A 16,696-nucleotide genomic window follows, 5' to 3' on the forward strand; every position below is an offset into this window, starting at 1 on the left:
GGGAGACAGGGAGGGAGACAGGGAGACAGACAGGGAGACAGACAGGGAGACAGACAGGGAGACAGACAGGGAGACAGACAGGGAGACAGACAGGGAGACAGGGAGGGAGACAGGGAGGGGAGGGAGGGGAGACAGGGAGGGGAGGGAGGGAGGGGAGACAGGGAGGGGAGACAGGGAGGGGAGACAGGGAGGGGAGACAGGGAGGTAGGGATGGAGACAGGTAGGGAGGGAGACAGGGAGGGAGGGAGACAGGAAGGGAGGAGTTGAGTATAGGAGCAAAGAGGTCCTTCTGCAGTTGTACAGGGCCCTAGTGAGACCGCACCTGGAGTACTGTGTGCAGCTTTGGTCTCCAAATTTGAGGAAGGATATTCTTGCTATTGAGGGAGCGCACTATAAAGTGTAGGTTTACTAGGTTAATTCCCGGAAAGGCGGGACTGTCATATGTTGAAAGACTGGAGCGACTAGGCTTGTATACACTGGAAATTAGAAGGATGAGAGGGGATCTGATTGAAACATATAAGATTATTAAGGGGTTGGACACATTAGAGGCAGGAAACATGTTCCCAATGTTGGGGGAGTCCAGAACCAGGGGCCACAGTTTAAGAATAAGGGGTAGGCCATTTAGAACGGAGATGAGGAAAAACTTTTTCAGTCAGAGAGTTGTGAATCTGTGGAATTCTCTGCCTCAGAAGGCAGTGGAGGCCAATTCTCTGAATGCATCCAAGAGAGAGCTAGATAGAGCTCTTAAGGGTAGTGGAGTCAGGGGGTATGGGGAGAAGGCAGGAACGGGGTACTGATTGAGAATGATCAGCCATGATCACATTGAATGGCGGTGCTGGCTCGAAGGGCCGAATGGCCTCCTCCTGCACCTATTGTCTATTGTCTATTGAGACAGGTAAGGGAGGGGCAGACAGGGAGGGGGGAGGGGCAGACAGGGAGGGGGAGGGGCAGACAGGGAGGGGGGGCAGACACACAGGGGGGGGCAGACAGGGGGGGCAGACAGACAGGGGGACAGACACAGGGACAGAGACAGGGAGGGAGACAGGGAGGGAGACAGGCAGACGGGGAGACAGGCAGACGGGGAGGGGAGGCAGACGGGGAGGGGAGGCAGACGGGGAGGGGAGGCAGACGGGGAGGGGAGGCAGACGGGGAGGGGAGGCAGACGGGGAGGGGGGGAGAGACTGGGGGAGAGACGGAGGGGAGACTGGGGGAGAGAGGGAGGGGAGACTGGGAGGGGAGACTGGGGAAGAGAGGGAGGGGAGACTGGGGGAGAGAGGGAGGGGAGACTTGGAGAGGGGGAGGGGAGACTTGGAGAGGGGGAGGGGAGACTTGGAGAGGGGGAGGGGAGACTGGGGGAGAGAGGGAGGGGAGACTGGAGGAGAGAGGGAGGGGAGACTGGGGGAGAGAGGGAGGGGAGACTGGAGGAGAGAGGGAGGGGAGACTGGGGGAGAGAGGGAGGGGAGACTGGGGGAGAGAGGGAGGGGAGACTGGGGGAGAGAGAGAGGGGAGACTGGAGGAGAGAGGGAGGGGAGACTGGGGGAGAGAGGGAGGGGAGACTGGGGGAGAGAGGGAGGGGAGACTGGGGGAGAGAGGGAGGGGAGACTGGGGGAGAGAGGGAGGGGAGACTGGGGGAGAGAGGGAGGGGAGACTGGGGGAGAGAGGGAGGGGAGACTGGGGGAGAGAGGGAGGGGAGACTGGGGGAGAGAGGGAGGGGAGACTGGGGGAGAGAGGGGGGAGAGAGGGGGGAGAGAGGGAGGGGAGACTGGGGGAGAGAGGGAGGGGAGACTGGGGGGGAGAGAGGGAGGGGAGACTGGGAGAGAGGAGGGGGAAGCTGCCAGTCATGCTGAAATCTCCACTCTCCCTGCACCTTTAAGAGCAGGGAGCATGTTTTGTGCAGAGTCATTGTGGAGCCAGGCGTCTCTCGCGATCTTTGCTCTGACTATAAGTAGTAGGAGGCGGCGATGCAGCGGGCATTGGCCACTGGAGCGTTGCAGGAGGAGTATTTGTCGAGTGCACGCCTCCCTGCAAGACCCACACTGTAAAAGGTTTGTACCCTTGATCTGTCTAGCTGGTTTTTCTTGCATGCATTTAAAAAAAAAGTCAATTTGCGTAGCTATATGCTTCATTTAACATTTGCAAAGTATGTAGTGTATTTTTTGTTTTCAATGTCCTTGAACACCCTGGCTGTTTTGCTGCATTGTGTTCTAGTTCAAGTGGAGCCGTGACAAAGGGCATCACATGTGGTGCAAATTGACTTTTGCTGGTAATCCGGTCAAATGCAGAGTCTGTATCCTTATACTCGCAGCATAAACCAAGAATTCATTCACTGCTCGACTCCGCCACTGATTATTGCAACAACTTTAATCGTTCTGTGTAACCTAGTCAAATGCATCTAACGGGTTGAAACTTCCTTCCAGTCTCGATTCCCCATTCATCTTGCAACATTTAGCTCCATGCTGCTAAATTGTATCCGGTTAAATACATGGAAGACGAGATGAGAGCAGCTTTGGGCCCCACGTTTCTCCCCTTGGTTTATAACCCCATGAGCTACAGTGTATCATGTCGAGCCGAAACATCATCTATTCCATTTCTGCAGAGATGCTGAGTTACTCCAGCTTTTTGTGTCTATCTTAGGTTCAAACCAGCATCTTGCAGTTCCTTCCCTACGCATGTGTTATGTTGAGCTTTGTTCTGCAAAGTTTTAGCACTTATCCAATTTGTGCTGTGCCATCAAAACATGAGTTCAGTTAACGCGTAAATGAAATTTGGGGTTTTCCCCCAATTCATTTGTAGCTCCTAATAGTTTTGGACTCTTTTCAAATTGGCTGAGTGGAGAAAGGAAATTACTTTTTCCTATTGTTGATAAACAAGACTGGTTCCAGAGGAGCCCCATTCTCCTAGCATTAACACAAGGCACAGAGAAACACAAGATAGACACAAAAAGCTGGAGTAACTCAACAGGTCAGACAGCATCTCTGGAGAAAAGGAATAGGTTATGTTTCTTGTCGAGACCCTTCTTCAGACCCAGAAATGTGGATGCTGGCTAATATTGTACACCCGGACACAGTGCTGGACTAACTCAGCGGGAAAGGCAGCATCTCTGGAGAGAGGGAATGGGTGATGTTCTGAAGAAGGGTCTCGACCCAAAACATCACCCTTCTCTCCAGAAATGCTGCCTGTCCTGCTGAATTATTCCAGCATTTTGTGTCTATTTTTGGTGTAAACCAGCATCTGAAGTTCCTTCCTACATATAAAATAGAGATCATGAAATTAAATCTGGTAACTGACTAATCTGAATCTCCAAACCAAGCGTGCTAACAGGTCACAATCTAGTGATCCCAGCTCTATAAATATGTAAATCACATATGATAAACACATTAGTGTTGATGCATATCCTTTAGTTGTGACCACTGCAAGTGATGCAGGTACTATTCTGCATGTACCATGGACAAATGCACCAGTTATGTTTGTGTGTGCACAAGGACTTACAAAACTGTAAGAAAATAACTGCAGATGCTGGTACAAATCGAAGGTATTTATTCACAAAATGCTGGAGTAACTCAGCGGGTCGGGCAGCATCTCAGGAGAGAAGGAATGGGCGATGTTTCGGGTCGAGACCCTTCTTCAGACTGATGTCAGGGGGGCGGGACAAAGGAAGGATATAGGTGGAGACAGGAAGACAGTGGGAGATCTGGGGAGGGGAAGAGAGGGACAGAGGAACTATCTAAAGTTGGAGAAGTCAATGTTCATACTGCTGGGCTGCAAGCTGCCCAGGCGAAATATGAGGTGCTGTTCCTCCAATTTCCAGTGGGACTCGCTATGGCACTGGAGGAGGCCCATGACAGAAAGGTCAGACTGGGAGTGGGAGGGGGAGTTGAAGTGCTCGGCCACCGGGAGATCAGATTGGTTAATGCGGACTGAGCGTAGGTGTTGAGCGAAGCGATTGCCGGGCCTGCATTTGGTTTCGCCGATGTAAATAAGTTGACATCTGGAGCAGCGGATACAATAGATGAGGTTGGAGGAGGTGCAGGTGAACCTCTGTCTCACCTGGAAAGACTGGGTCCTTGGATGGAGTTGAGGGGGGAGGTAAAGGGACAGGTGCTGCATCTCCTGTGGTTGCAGGGGAAAGTGCCTGGGGATGGGGTGGTTTGGGTAGGAAGGGACGAGTGGACCAGGGAGTTACGGAGGGAACAGAGGACTTGCAAAACTAGTATTTGATGGGACAAAATACAGCAATGGAAAAAAATAATGCAGTGTCTGTAGTTTCATGTATCTCCTAGTATTTTGACTGCATTGATCCTGCATCTAGTTTGGGTTTTACCCCAAGCTGGACAGTTGCTCCAACATCAATACAACAGTGCAAGAAGGCAAGTGAACAATGTGTAAGAAGGAACTGCAGATGCTGGTTTAAACCGAAGATGGACACAAAAAGCTGGAGTAACTCAGTGGGACGGGCAGCATCTCTGGAGAGAAGGAATGGGTGACTAAAGAAGGGTCTCAACCCGAAACATCACCCATTCCTTCCCTCCAGAGATGCTGCCTGTCCCGCTGAGTTACTCCAGCTTTTTGTCTTATCTTCAGCAAATGAACAAGTCTCTTAAATCGGTCCAGAAGAAAATTGAATTTTAAGGCCTCTAAGTTTAGCCCTTTTTCAAAGTAGCTCAGTAGTCCTTTGCTGATAAAAGAATAACTTTTTTAAAGAAAACTGGTTCCATGTAATTTCTATGCCAGTAGTGTCAATATTATTCGATAATCTGAAATTGGTATCAATATCTAGGGATATTGTGTAATTGCAACAAAAGGATGCCAAATGCTGGAGTAGCTCACTGGGTCAGGCCACATCTCTGGCGAACGTGAATACGTGATGTTTCGGGATGTCTGAAGAAGGCTCTCAACCTGAAACATCACCTCTCTATGTCACCTCTCTGGAGATGCTACCTGTCCTGCTGTGTTACTCCAGCACTTTGTGACTTTCATTGGTTAAACCAGCATTTGCAGTTCCTTGTTGGTGCAGTTCAACAGATGGTTTTAATGTTGACCCTCTCCTTGTGCAGCAACTCTTCAAGATGGCAGCTGGAAATGCAAAAATCGGCCACCCTGCACCTGACTTCACAGCCAAGGCCGTCATGCCCAATGGAGAATTTGCGGATTTAACTCTGTCCAGTTACAAAGGTAAGCTAGTTCAATAATCTTTCCCCTTCCAGCCTTGCTAGTCAACTATTCCATTGTTTGGATCCTCATTTCAGTTTTGCCTTGCATGTGCTGTGACCACACACTTTAATCCGGTCACAACTATTAGTAGAACTTTAATTCAATAAGCTGCCTGGTGCCATCTGGCAAACTGGAGACTGTTGGGAGGTGTGATGGGGGTGTAGAAAATGGAGGAATAGATGGGGTAGACAGTCATAACCTCCCCCCCTCCCCCCCCCCGTTTGGATATCTCAAAAACTAGAGGGCATGGTTTGAGGGTGAGAGGGGCAAAGTTTAAAGAAGTTATGTCGGGTGTTTCTTTATGGGGGGTGAAGGATGACTGGAACCCACTACCAGAGGGGCTGCAGGCAGATGTGATAGTGGCATTTAAGAGGCTTTGGGATAGGCACATGGAAATGCAACAAATAGTCAAGTCAAGTCAAATTTATTTGTCACATACACATACTCGATGTGCAGTGAAATGAAAGTGGCAATGCCTGCGGGTTGTGCACAAAAATAATTACAGTTACAGCATATAAATAAAGTTAATAAGTTACTAAACATAGCACAAAAAGTGTCGACAAAAATTTAGTCTAGAGCAACCCTTCCAAATTTGGCCGAAGGTTTCCACCCCATCCTCAATGAGTAAATATTAAATTTAAGTGCAAGGTTATTGTGTAATTCAACAAAAGAAGGCCAAATGCTGGAGTAGTTCAGCGGGTCAGGCTGCATCTCTGGCGAATATGGATAAGTGATGTTTAGGGATGAGACCCTTCTTCAGATGTCTGAAGAAGGCTCTCAACCTGAAACATCACCTATCTACGCCACCTCTCTGGAGATGCTGCCTGACCTGCTGTGTTTCTCCAGCACTTTGTGACTTTCATTGGTTAAATCAGCATCTGGGACCCTCTTAATTAATTAAGATGGGGTTAAAATATAAAACACAGCAGAAAAGCCAATTACCACCTTTTTGGGCTGATTATCAATTAATGAGCGAATTTACTTCAATTATGTTTAGTCGAGTCACATATATCAACTCTTTCTTCATAACTTCAACACTTTATAACCATAAAAGCCTCTAAGGAGATGTCATCTCCTGCTTTGTCAATCCTCTTAAACCTTAAATCAATTCATGTGCCTTGATTACCGGTGCACAGTCATGCTGACTTTGTTTAAGCGGCCTATTGAGGAACATGCAGGGACAGTGAGTCAACTACGAATAGTTTCGCTTGTATTTTTTTTTAAAGTGAAAAGACTCCATTTTAAAGGAAGTGGTGGCAGGATGTCTGTCTATTTGCGTGCAGTTCAAAGAAGGCTTGCTGGCCCACCTGCCATGCACACCGTTACACTGCTTTCATTTATTCTCTGCACGTTTCCCCCCCTCTACTCTTCACAAAGTGCTGGAGGAGCTCGGCAGGTCGGGCAACAACATTGCGGGGAATGGACCGACAAAGACATTGATGTGTGTTTACGTCCGGGGTATTGTGCACAGTCTTAGTCAGATTTGGTTAAGGGAGGCTTGGAAAAGATTCACAAGAATATCACTGAGACCGGAAGGTTTGAGTTACAAGGAGGCTAAGCTGGGCCCACTTTCTCTGGCGTGAAGTGAGGCATTTCAGAAGAAATGGTCTTGGCCCGAAGCATTGACTACCTACTCTCCAATTCTGCCTGGTTATGATGATGATACTTTATTGTCCTCGCTAGGTACAGTAAACTGTGGAGGCCAAGTCAATGGCTAGTTTGAAGGCAGAGATGGATAGATTCTTGATTAGTATGGGTGTCGGGAGTTATGGGGAGAAGGTTGGGGATTGGGGTTAGAAGGGAGAGCCATGATTGAATGGTGGAGTAGACTCGATGGCCTAATTCTGCTTCTATCGCTTATGACCTTATGCGCTTAACTTATGGATTTCTCTGCACACTTTACAATAACCAAAGCCAGAATTGAGAAATAGTGTTTCATGCTAACTCTCTCTTCTGAACTCCAGGAAAGTATGTTGTGATCTTCTTCTATCCACTGGATTTCACCTTCGTGTGCCCGACCGAGATCATCGCATTTAGTGACCGGGCCGATGAGTTTCGCAAGATCAACTGTGAGGTTATTGGTGCTTCCACAGACTCTCACTTCAGTCACTTAGCCTGGTAAGCCTTCCTTTGTGTTGATGCTGTGTTTGAGTGTTTAAGCTTGAACTTGTGGCTAACCTTGCAGTTTAGTTTAGAGATACAGCGCAGAAACGGGCCCAACAGTAACGTAGCTGCCTTGCAGCGCCAGAGCCCTGGGTTTGATCTTTTCTCCAGAGGTGCTGTCTGTACGGAGTTTGTACGTTCTCCCTGTGACCGTGTACGGTTGTTAGTGCATCAGTCACTGAAAGGAATAGTGCGTCAGTCACTGAAAGGAAGCATGCAGGTACAGCAGGCAGTGAAGAAAGCCAATGGAATGTTGGCCTTCATAACAAGAGGAGTTGAGTATAGGAGCAAAGAGGTCCTTCTGCAGTTGTACAGGGCCATAGTGAGACCGCACCTGGAGTACTGTGTGCAGTTTTGATCTCCAAATTTGAGGAAGGCTTTTCTTGCTATTGAGGGTGTGCAGGGTAGGTTTACTAGGTTAATTCCCGGAATGGCGGGACTGTCGTATGTTGAAAGATTGGAGCGACTAGGCTTGTATACACTGGAATTTAGAAGGATGAGAGGGGATCTTATCGAAACGTATAAGATTATTATGGGGTTGGACAAGTTAGAGGCAGGAAACATGTTCCCAATGTTGGGGGAGTCCAGAACCAGGGGCCACAGTTTAAGAATAAGGGGTAGGCCATTTAGAACGGAGATGAGGAAAAACTTTTTCAGTCGGAGAGTTGTTAATCTGTGGAATTCTCTGCCTCAGAAGGCAGTGGAGGCCAATTCTCTGAATGCATTCAAGAGAGAGCTAGATAGCTCTTATGAATAGCGGAGTCAGGGGGTATGGGGAGAAGGCAGGAACGGGGTACTGATTGGGAATAATCAGCCATGATCACATTGAATAGCGGTGCTGGCTCGACGGGCCGAATGGCCTACTCCTGCATCTATTGTCTATTGTTCTGGTTTTGTCCCATGCTGCAAATACATTCAGGCGTGTAGGTTTATTTGGCTTCAATAAAAATTGCAAATTGTTGCTGGTGTGTCGGATGGTGCTAGTGTATGGAGTTTGCTGGGTGGCACAGACTCGGTGGGTCAAAGGTCTATAATATAGACGGTAGCGCAGCGGTAGAGTTGCTGCTTTACAGCGAATGCAGCGCCGGAGACTCAGGTTCGATCCTGACTACGGGTGCTGCACTGTAAGGAGTTTGTACGTTCTCCCCGTGACCTGCGTGGGTTTACTCCGAGGTCTTCGGTTTCCTCCCACACTCCAAAGACGTACAGGTATGTAGGTTAATTGGCTGGGTAATTGTAAAAAAAAAAAATTTAAAAAAAATTGTCCCTAGTGTTAATGTACGGGGATCACTGGGCGGCACGGACTTGGAGGGCCGAAAAAGGCCTGTTTCCGGCTGTATGTATATGATATGATAATATATATTTTTAAAAACCTCTTGAATGCTTAGTCTGAAGTGGGGATGCTGACCTGAAATGATGTCGTCAGATTATTTCCTCCACAGATGCTGCCTGAACTGCTGAGTTCCTTAAGCATTTGTTTTGCTCAAGATTCCAGCTCCTGCAGTTTTATTATCTGCATCTGACTAAATTGCTTTCAATTGACCACCAGTAGAAGTGTAAGAAAATGACTGCAGATGCTGGTACAAATCAAAGGAATTTATTCACAAAATGCTGGAGTAACTCAGCAGGTCAGGCAGCATCTCAGGAGAGAAGGAATGGGTGACGTTTCGGGTCGAGACCCTTCTTCAGACTGATGTTAGGGGGGCGGGACAAAGGAAGGATATAGGTGGAGATAGGAAGATAGAGGGAGAACTGGGAAGGGGAAGGGAAGAGAGGGACAGGGGAACTATCTAAAGTTGGAGAAGTCAATGTTCATACCGCTGGGCTGCAAGCTGCCCTGGCGAAATATGAGGTGCTGTTTCTCCAATTTCGGGTGGGCCTCACTATGGCACTGGAGGAGGCCCATGACAGAAAGGTCAGACTGGGAATGGGAGGGGGAGTTGAAGTGCTCAGCCACCGGGTGGTCAGGTTGGTTAAGGCGGACTGAGCGATGGTGTTGAGCGAAGCGATCGCCGAGCTTGCGTTTGGTTTCGCCGATGTAAAGAAGTTGACATCTAGAGCAGCGGATGCAATAGATGAGGTTGGAGGAGGTGCAGGTGAACCTTTGTCTCACCTGGAAAGACTGTTTGGGTCCTTGGATGGAGTTGAGGGGGGAGGTAAAGGGACAGGTGTTGCATCTCCTGCGGTTGCAGGGGAAAGTACCCGGGGATGGGGTGGTTTGGGTAGGAAGGGACGAGTGGACCAGGGAGTCATGGAGGGAACGGTCTCTGCGGAACGCAGAAAGGGGAGGGGATGGGAAGATGTGGCCAGTGGTGGGGTCCCGTTGTAGGTGACGGAAATGTTGGCGGATGATTTGTTGGATCCGCTGGCTGGTGGGGTGGAAGGTGAGAACGAGGGGGATTCTGTCCTTGTTACGAGTGGGGGGAGGGGGAGCAAGAGCGGAGCTGCGGGATGTAGAAGAGACCCTAGTGAGAAGTCACCAGTGAGAGTCACCTAGTGAGAGGTCACCTAGTCACCAGTAGAAGTGTGATATCTGCAAAGGTACCCACTCAGGAGGCTTGCCTTGTTCCATCAGGAGAATTGTGATTGTCTGTGCTGCCCATTCTGTGCCCCTTGAGGTTGTGACCATTCTTCATGTCTGTTTCAGTCAGAGAGTGGTGAAGGTGTGGAATTCTCTGCCTCAGAAGGCAGTGGAGGCCAGTTCGTTGGATGCTTTCAAGAGAGAGCTGGATAGAGCTCTTAAGGATAGCGGAGTGAGGGGGTATGGGGAGAAGGCAGGAACGGGGTACTGATTGAGAGTGATCAGCCATGATCGCATTGAATGGCGGTGCTGGCTCGAAGGGCTGAATGGCCTACTCCTGCACCTATTGTCTATTGTATCATAAAACATGAAAAATGAGCATTATTCTTAATGTGAGCAAATAGTCTTTTCATTTCAGGAAGCTTGCTGGGGAAAAAGCGTAGTCGGTCTTTCAGCTTGAAAACAGGCCCTTCGGCCTGACTTGCCCACACTGGCCAACATGTCCCAGCCACACTAGTCCCGCCTGCCTACATTTAGCCCATATCCCTCTAAACCTGTCTAAACCCTGTCTAAATGTTTCTTAAACATTGCAACTGTACCTGCCTCAACTACCTTCTCCAGCAGCTCATTCCATACACCCACCACCCTTTGTGTTAATAAACCAAATACTTGTGCCTCAGGTTCCTGTTAAATCTCCCCCCCCCCCCCCCCCTCACCCTAAACCCTTGTCTTCTGGTTCTTGATTCCCCTACTCTGGGTAAGTCCTCATGGTTTTGTGCATCTCTAGCCTGGATATTCTTGCATTTTTCAAACCTCTTGGCTTCATGTGTTTTCAGGATCAACACACCTCGAAAACAGGGTGGTCTTGGCCACATGAAAGTTCCACTGGTGGCTGACCTGACACATTCCATCTCCAAAGACTACGGCATTCTAAAGGAAGATGAAGGAATTTCGTACAGGTCAGTGTAAACAAAGCTTGGGTCAGATCCCGGTCCTTCCCAATGATTCAATGATACTTTATTGCCACATTTATCAAGGTACAGTGAAATGCTTTGCATTCATAAGTGTTAGTGGAATTAGGCCATTCAGCCCATCAAGTCTACACCACCATTCAATCATGGCTGATCTGTCTGTCCCTCCGAATCCCATTCTCCTGCCTTCTGCATTAATCAAGAATCTATCTATCTAGTAAAAATATCTATTGATTTGGCCTCCACATCCTTCTGTGGCAATGAATTCCACAGATTCATCTGACTGATGAAATTCACCATCATCTTCTTCCTAAAGGAGCATCCTTTAATTCTGATGCTATGACCTCTGGTGCTGGACTCTCCCACTAGTGGAAACATTCTCTCCACATCCACTCTGTCCATGCATTGCATACAACCCAGTAAAATCATACAGCATACCTCGCCTCGGCAGTACACAAGTGCCGCCATGTTTCTGGCACTGCCAAAGTTACAAAGAGTTCACCGTGGATGGATTCAACAACTTTGAAACAATCCCTGGTCTTTAACTGGGCCTGAAGGTTTGGCCACCTTCACTGGTGCAACTGGTAGAGGCTCTGCCTCTGTGCCAGAGATTCTGGATTTAATCCTGCCTTTGGGTGCTTCTGTATTCTCCCTGTGACCATGTGGGTTTCCTCCCACATCCCAAGGACGTGCAGGTTTATAAGTTAATTGGCCTCAGTAAATAGGTTCGATCCTGATCTTGTGGAGTTTGCATGTCCGTCCTGTGTCTGTGGGTTTCCTCTGAGTGCTCCGATTTCTTCCCATATCCCACAGACATGCGGGCATGTGGGTTAATTGACCCTCGTGTGTAGGAAGTGGATGAGACATTGGAATAACACAGAACGTGTGTGAAAAGATATTCAATGAGCCGTAGGCTGGTAAAACTGTTTCCATGTTGTATCTTTCCGTTGATCAAAATGACTAATACTCCATTTTGCGTATGACATTGGGCATTTAGCATATTGACTTTTTATGTCAGTTCACAGTAATCTCATTTTCCTACACCTACGCTCCCTTTATTTCCCATCAATTCTCCCGGATTCTATCACTCCCACACCAAGAAGATTCAAATGGCCTTCAATATGTGTGGGATAAGAAACGGTCTGGACCAACCAAGCATCCATTTGCATTATGTGTTGGAAGGAACTGCAGATGCTGGATTACACCAAAGATAGACACAAAATATTGGAAGAACTCAGCGGGACGGGCATCATCTCTGGAGGAAAGGAATAGGTGACATTTCGGGTTGCTGTTTGAAGAAGTGTCTCCCTCTATTCCTTCTCTCCAGAGATGCTGCCTGATCCGCTGAGTTACTCCAGCATTTCGAGTCCATCCATTTGCATTAGATTGATTTTATTCCCCCCCACCTGATCCTGCCATTCATTAAACCTAGATGCAATTTAGTGGCAAATTAATGATCCAATGATACTTTATAGGCATGTGTACAGTGAAATGCATTGTTTTGAATGCAACGGGGTAAAATAATGCAGCAGACCTTGCCTAGGCAGTACACAAGTGTCTCACACATTTTGGTACTGACTAAGTGACAAACGTTCACTGAACTGTCCAATCCACTGCCTGCCATCCACCCACCCCCACCACAGGGTCCCCCCCACTTCGTTCTCGGCTACCCTCCTTTTTTTACCCAAAAATAAATGTAATCAATTATTGCAATAATATATACAATACCAAACAAATCCGCTACCATAATACAAAATCACCCAATTGCTCGTGCTCCTCAACGTGTGTTCCAATAAACCCTTTGGAAACCAAACATATCGTGTGTCGAGATGCATTTAAATGCATCTGATCACATGGCCGGAAGTGAGCTACGGGTCGCTGCCATTGCCTGGTATTTGCACCATTTTAAAGTCGAAATATCATTCGTCAAAGCGTTGTTTGATGGGGAGCACTTGTATCTAAACAAATATCCTTATATACTTCCTTTATTTCCCATCAATTCTCCCGGATATACTATATACTATGATACAACTATTACAATCCTTGTCAATGATGCATTCCACCCCGCGCAGTGCCCAGCGGTCCCGGAAATCCCGCAGGGCGCCCGTAGACAGCGCGTATCGACGGCCCCCCTCGATGTCCTAGAACTCTCCTGTCTCTCCAGTGGCCCCCCCTCGCTCTCGCGGCGCAGGTTCTGTTAACTGGAGAGCATGGCCCTGCTCTCCGGGAACCTACCGTGCCAGCCTAATCTCATTGACTTGAGGAAAGCGGGGCAACTAAAGGGGACATGGGCACAGGAGAACATGCCAACCACTCACGCCGAGAATGAGCCCACAAGCTGGCTATGTGGTTGCAGCTCCATCGCTGTGCAGTTCCAAGGGCAGGTTTGTGTAGGAAGGAACTGTAGATGCTGGTTTAAACCGAAGATGGACGCAAAAAGCTGGAGTAACTCAGCGGGGCAGGCAGTGTCTCTTGGAGAAGAGGAATGGGTTGTGTTTTGGGTCGAGACTCTACAGCCAGATGTTTCAACTTGTTTTCATTCCACAATGTATTTTGATCCCCTGAATCCACTGGAGTATTAACTCTTAATTCTTTTGCATTGAAGAGGTCTCTTCATTATTGATGAGAAAGGAATCCTGCGTCAGATCACCATCAATGACCTTCCAGTTGGTCGCTCTGTGGACGAGACCATAAGGCTGGTGCAAGCCTTCCAATTCACCGACAAACACGGAGAAGGTAACGAGAAGCAGTGGGGCGATTACAAATGTGACTTTAGTGCACTGGCTCATTAATGTCTGACTTGTAGCAATCTGACTGCAGAATTTCTCCCATGCATTTAGCAAGCTAGTAAAATTTTGTGGCGTTCATGGCTGGGTGCAGTTTATATTCCATTAATTTATGGGAAATATTAGTCATCAGTGGTGCAGCAGTAGAGTTGCTGCCTTACAGCGCCGGAGACCCGGGTTCAATCCTGACTAGGGGTGCTGTCGGTACGGAGTTTGTACGTTCTCCCCTTAACCAAGTGCATTTCCTCCGAGATCTTCGGTTTCCTCCCACACTCCAAAGATGTACAGGTTTGTAGGTTAATTGGCTTGGTATAAATGTAAATTGTCCCTAGTGTGTGTAGGATAATGTTAGTGCATGGGGATCGCTGGACGATGCGGACTCTGAGCTGAAAGGCCTGTTTTTGCGCTGTATCTCTAACCTAAAAATGAGGGTGGTTGTTTAATCAAAGAATTATAGCATGTATGTAGAACAATGCAATATGGGTACCACAGAAAATTCTCATCTGACTTGCAGAAATATCTGCTTGCCGTTTTCAAGAACAGTGGCCTATGTAACCTGGGAACTGTGTAGGGGGAAAAAAACTGCAGATGCTGGTATAAATCGAAGGTAGACACAAAATGCTGGAGTAACTCAGCGGGTCAGGCAGCATCCTGGAAGAGAAGGAATGGGTGACGTTTCGGGCCGATTATATTTCTGCCAGTCGGATGAGAATTTTCTATAGTACCTGTATGTCTAACCTGGGAACTGCCCATGTTTGCTATTCATTGCTTCAGATTTGATCTGACCTGTAACTACTCTTCAGTGACAACCCTTCCTCACTAGTACACGCTGTTCATAAGCTAGTTTCTGACACAGCATTGTCCCTTGAACCCACTTCAGCCTATTTTGCCATTTTGATTAGATTGCTCTTGTCCCTCCAAGTTCGTATAAATACATATTATCCCAAAACAGTGATCCCCAAGACTCAACAGTTCCTTGGATCTAGATCAGTGCTTCTTAAACTCATTCACCCTTGAGTATCACAACATTTAATTCACCCTCGACTAAATGTTCTTATGTTTTGGGGTTATTTTTGTCTTATTCTCCCTTGTGTATAATTTTATATATTAAGTCATTCCCCTCTCTAGTTTCATTCACCCTTGGGTGAACCATTCACCAATTTAAGAAGCACTGCTCTAGATGACCCATTCCTTCTCTCCTGAGATGCTGCCTGACCTGCTGAGTTACTCCAGCATTTTGTGAATAAATACCTTCGATTTGTACCAGCACCTGCAGTTATTTTCTTGCGCTGCCCAAGTGCTGGTGTCAGAGGTTATGGGGGAGAAGGCAGGAGAATGGGGTTTGGAGGGAGAGACAGATCAGCCATGATTGAATGGCGGAGAAGACCTGATGGGCTGAATGGCCCAATTCTACTCCTATTCCTCAAGACCTTGTGACCAAAGGAGCTCCTGGAAATATGGACCTTGGCCAACTTGCTATTGTGGAGAGAGCGTGATGGGAGGAAACATAGAAAATAGGTGCAGGAGTAGGCCATTCGGCCCTTCAAGCCTGCACCGCCATTAAATATGATCATGGCTGATCATCCAACTCAGTATCCCGTACCTGCCTTCTCTCCATACCCCCTGATCCCTTTAGCCACGAGGGCCACATCTAACTCCCTCTTAAATATAGCCGATGAACTGGCCTCAACTACCCTCTGGCAGAGAATTCCACAGATTCACCACTCTCTGAAAAAAAAAGTTCTCATCTCGGTCCTAAAAGACTTCCCCCTTATCCTTAAACTTGTTCTGGACTTCCCCAACATCGGGAACAATCTTCCTGCATCTAGCCTGTCCAACCCCTTAAGAATTTTGTACGTTTCTATAAGATCCCCCCTCAATCTTCTAAATTCCAGCGAGTACAAGCCGAGTCTATCCAGTCTTTCTTCATATGAAAGTCCTGCCATCGCAGGAATCAATCTGGTGAACTGTCTCTGTACTCCCTCTATGGCAAGAATGTCTTTCCTCAGATTAGGAGACCAAAACTACGCAATACTCCAGGTGTGGTCTCACCAATGCCCTGTACAACTGCAGCAGAACCTCCCTGCTCCTATACTCAAATGAGAGATGCAAAGTGCTGGAGTAACTCAGCAGATAAGGCAGCATCTCCGGAGAGCATAGATGGTGATAATTTGGGTCAGGATTTGTCACACAGATGGTGGGAGAGGAAGAAATCTGGAAGGGGCAGGACAAAGGCTGGCAAGTGATGGGTGGATACAGATGAAGGTTTTCTTTTTGATGCGTGGGTGGTTAGACTCGGGCCAGAGATGTCAAGATGGTGAAATCTCAAAGTTTGGCTATTTGGGGGTTGCCACTGTCTTAATCTCTCCCTTCTCCCGAGCAGTTCACTGTGAGCACATTGTCTAGTGTTATTTAACTAACGTCCACATTCTCTCCTAGTTTGTCCCGCAGGCTGGAAACCCGGCAGTGACACCATCAAGCCTGATGTACACGACAGCAAAAAATTCTTTGAGAAACAGAACTAGGCTTCTTCACTTGGACCAAACCTGAGCACTGATTGTTGTGTTTTTGTTAATGTTTAAAATTTAAAAAAAACCCTCCTAGATTAATTTGGTGTTTGTCCAGGCAAACTTATAAATGTTTTGTACTGCTCCAGAATAAAACACAATTAATAGAGCTGACATGTCTGCATATGGCTTTACTCCCAAGATATGAGGTATTGGCATGAACTGGAATTTGCTGCCCAGAGGGTGGAAGAAAATATTGCTTGCCTTGTAAGATTAATTTTGTCTCCATTGATGGGCAATCCCATTAACTTGCCTTCTCTTGGATTGTCATGAAGTATGATCACAAATCGTGCAGATAAGATTTATCAGAAATATACAGGATAAAGAGAATAATGTTTAATGCAAGATAAAGTCTGGTAAAAGATAGACTGAGGGTCTCCAATGAGGCAGATGTAAGATCGGGACCGATCTCTAGTGGGTGTTGGGATGGTTCATTTGCTTGATAACAGCTGGGAAGAAACTCTCTAAACTGGAGGC

General features: G+C 47.5%; 1 protein-coding gene across 1 annotated transcript; it reads left to right on the forward strand.

Moving 5' to 3' along the window:
• Nucleotides 1–1,902: 1,902 nt before the first annotated feature.
• LOC144610493 (peroxiredoxin-1-like) lies at nt 1,903–16,328 on the forward strand. The gene is made up of 6 exons (XM_078429233.1): nt 1,903–2,045; nt 5,055–5,172; nt 7,176–7,329; nt 10,732–10,854; nt 13,472–13,602; nt 16,092–16,328. The coding sequence occupies exons 2-6, from the start codon at nt 5,067–5,069 to the stop codon at nt 16,175–16,177; spliced, it is 600 nt and encodes a 199-aa protein (XP_078285359.1). The 5' UTR covers nt 1,903–2,045; nt 5,055–5,066; the 3' UTR covers nt 16,178–16,328.
• The last annotated feature ends 368 nt before the right edge of the window (nt 16,329–16,696 follow it).

This window comes from Rhinoraja longicauda, chromosome 37 (assembly GCF_053455715.1).
Source record: "Rhinoraja longicauda isolate Sanriku21f chromosome 37, sRhiLon1.1, whole genome shotgun sequence".
NCBI classification, from domain to species: Eukaryota; Metazoa; Chordata; class Chondrichthyes; order Rajiformes; family Arhynchobatidae; genus Rhinoraja; species Rhinoraja longicauda.

Bases quoted from the DNA above. Each gene is read 5' to 3' on its own strand.
- LOC144610493 (XM_078429233.1), top strand. From the start codon at position 5,067: ATGGCAGCTGGAAATGCAAAAATCGGCCACCCTGCACCTGACTTCACA. The intron at 5,173-7,175 runs GTAAGCTAGTTC...TCTGAACTCCAG, and splicing joins AACTCTGTCCAGTTACAAAG to GAAAGTATGTTGTGATCTTC. The intron at 10,855-13,471 runs GTCAGTGTAAAC...TTTGCATTGAAG, and splicing joins GATGAAGGAATTTCGTACAG to AGGTCTCTTCATTATTGATG.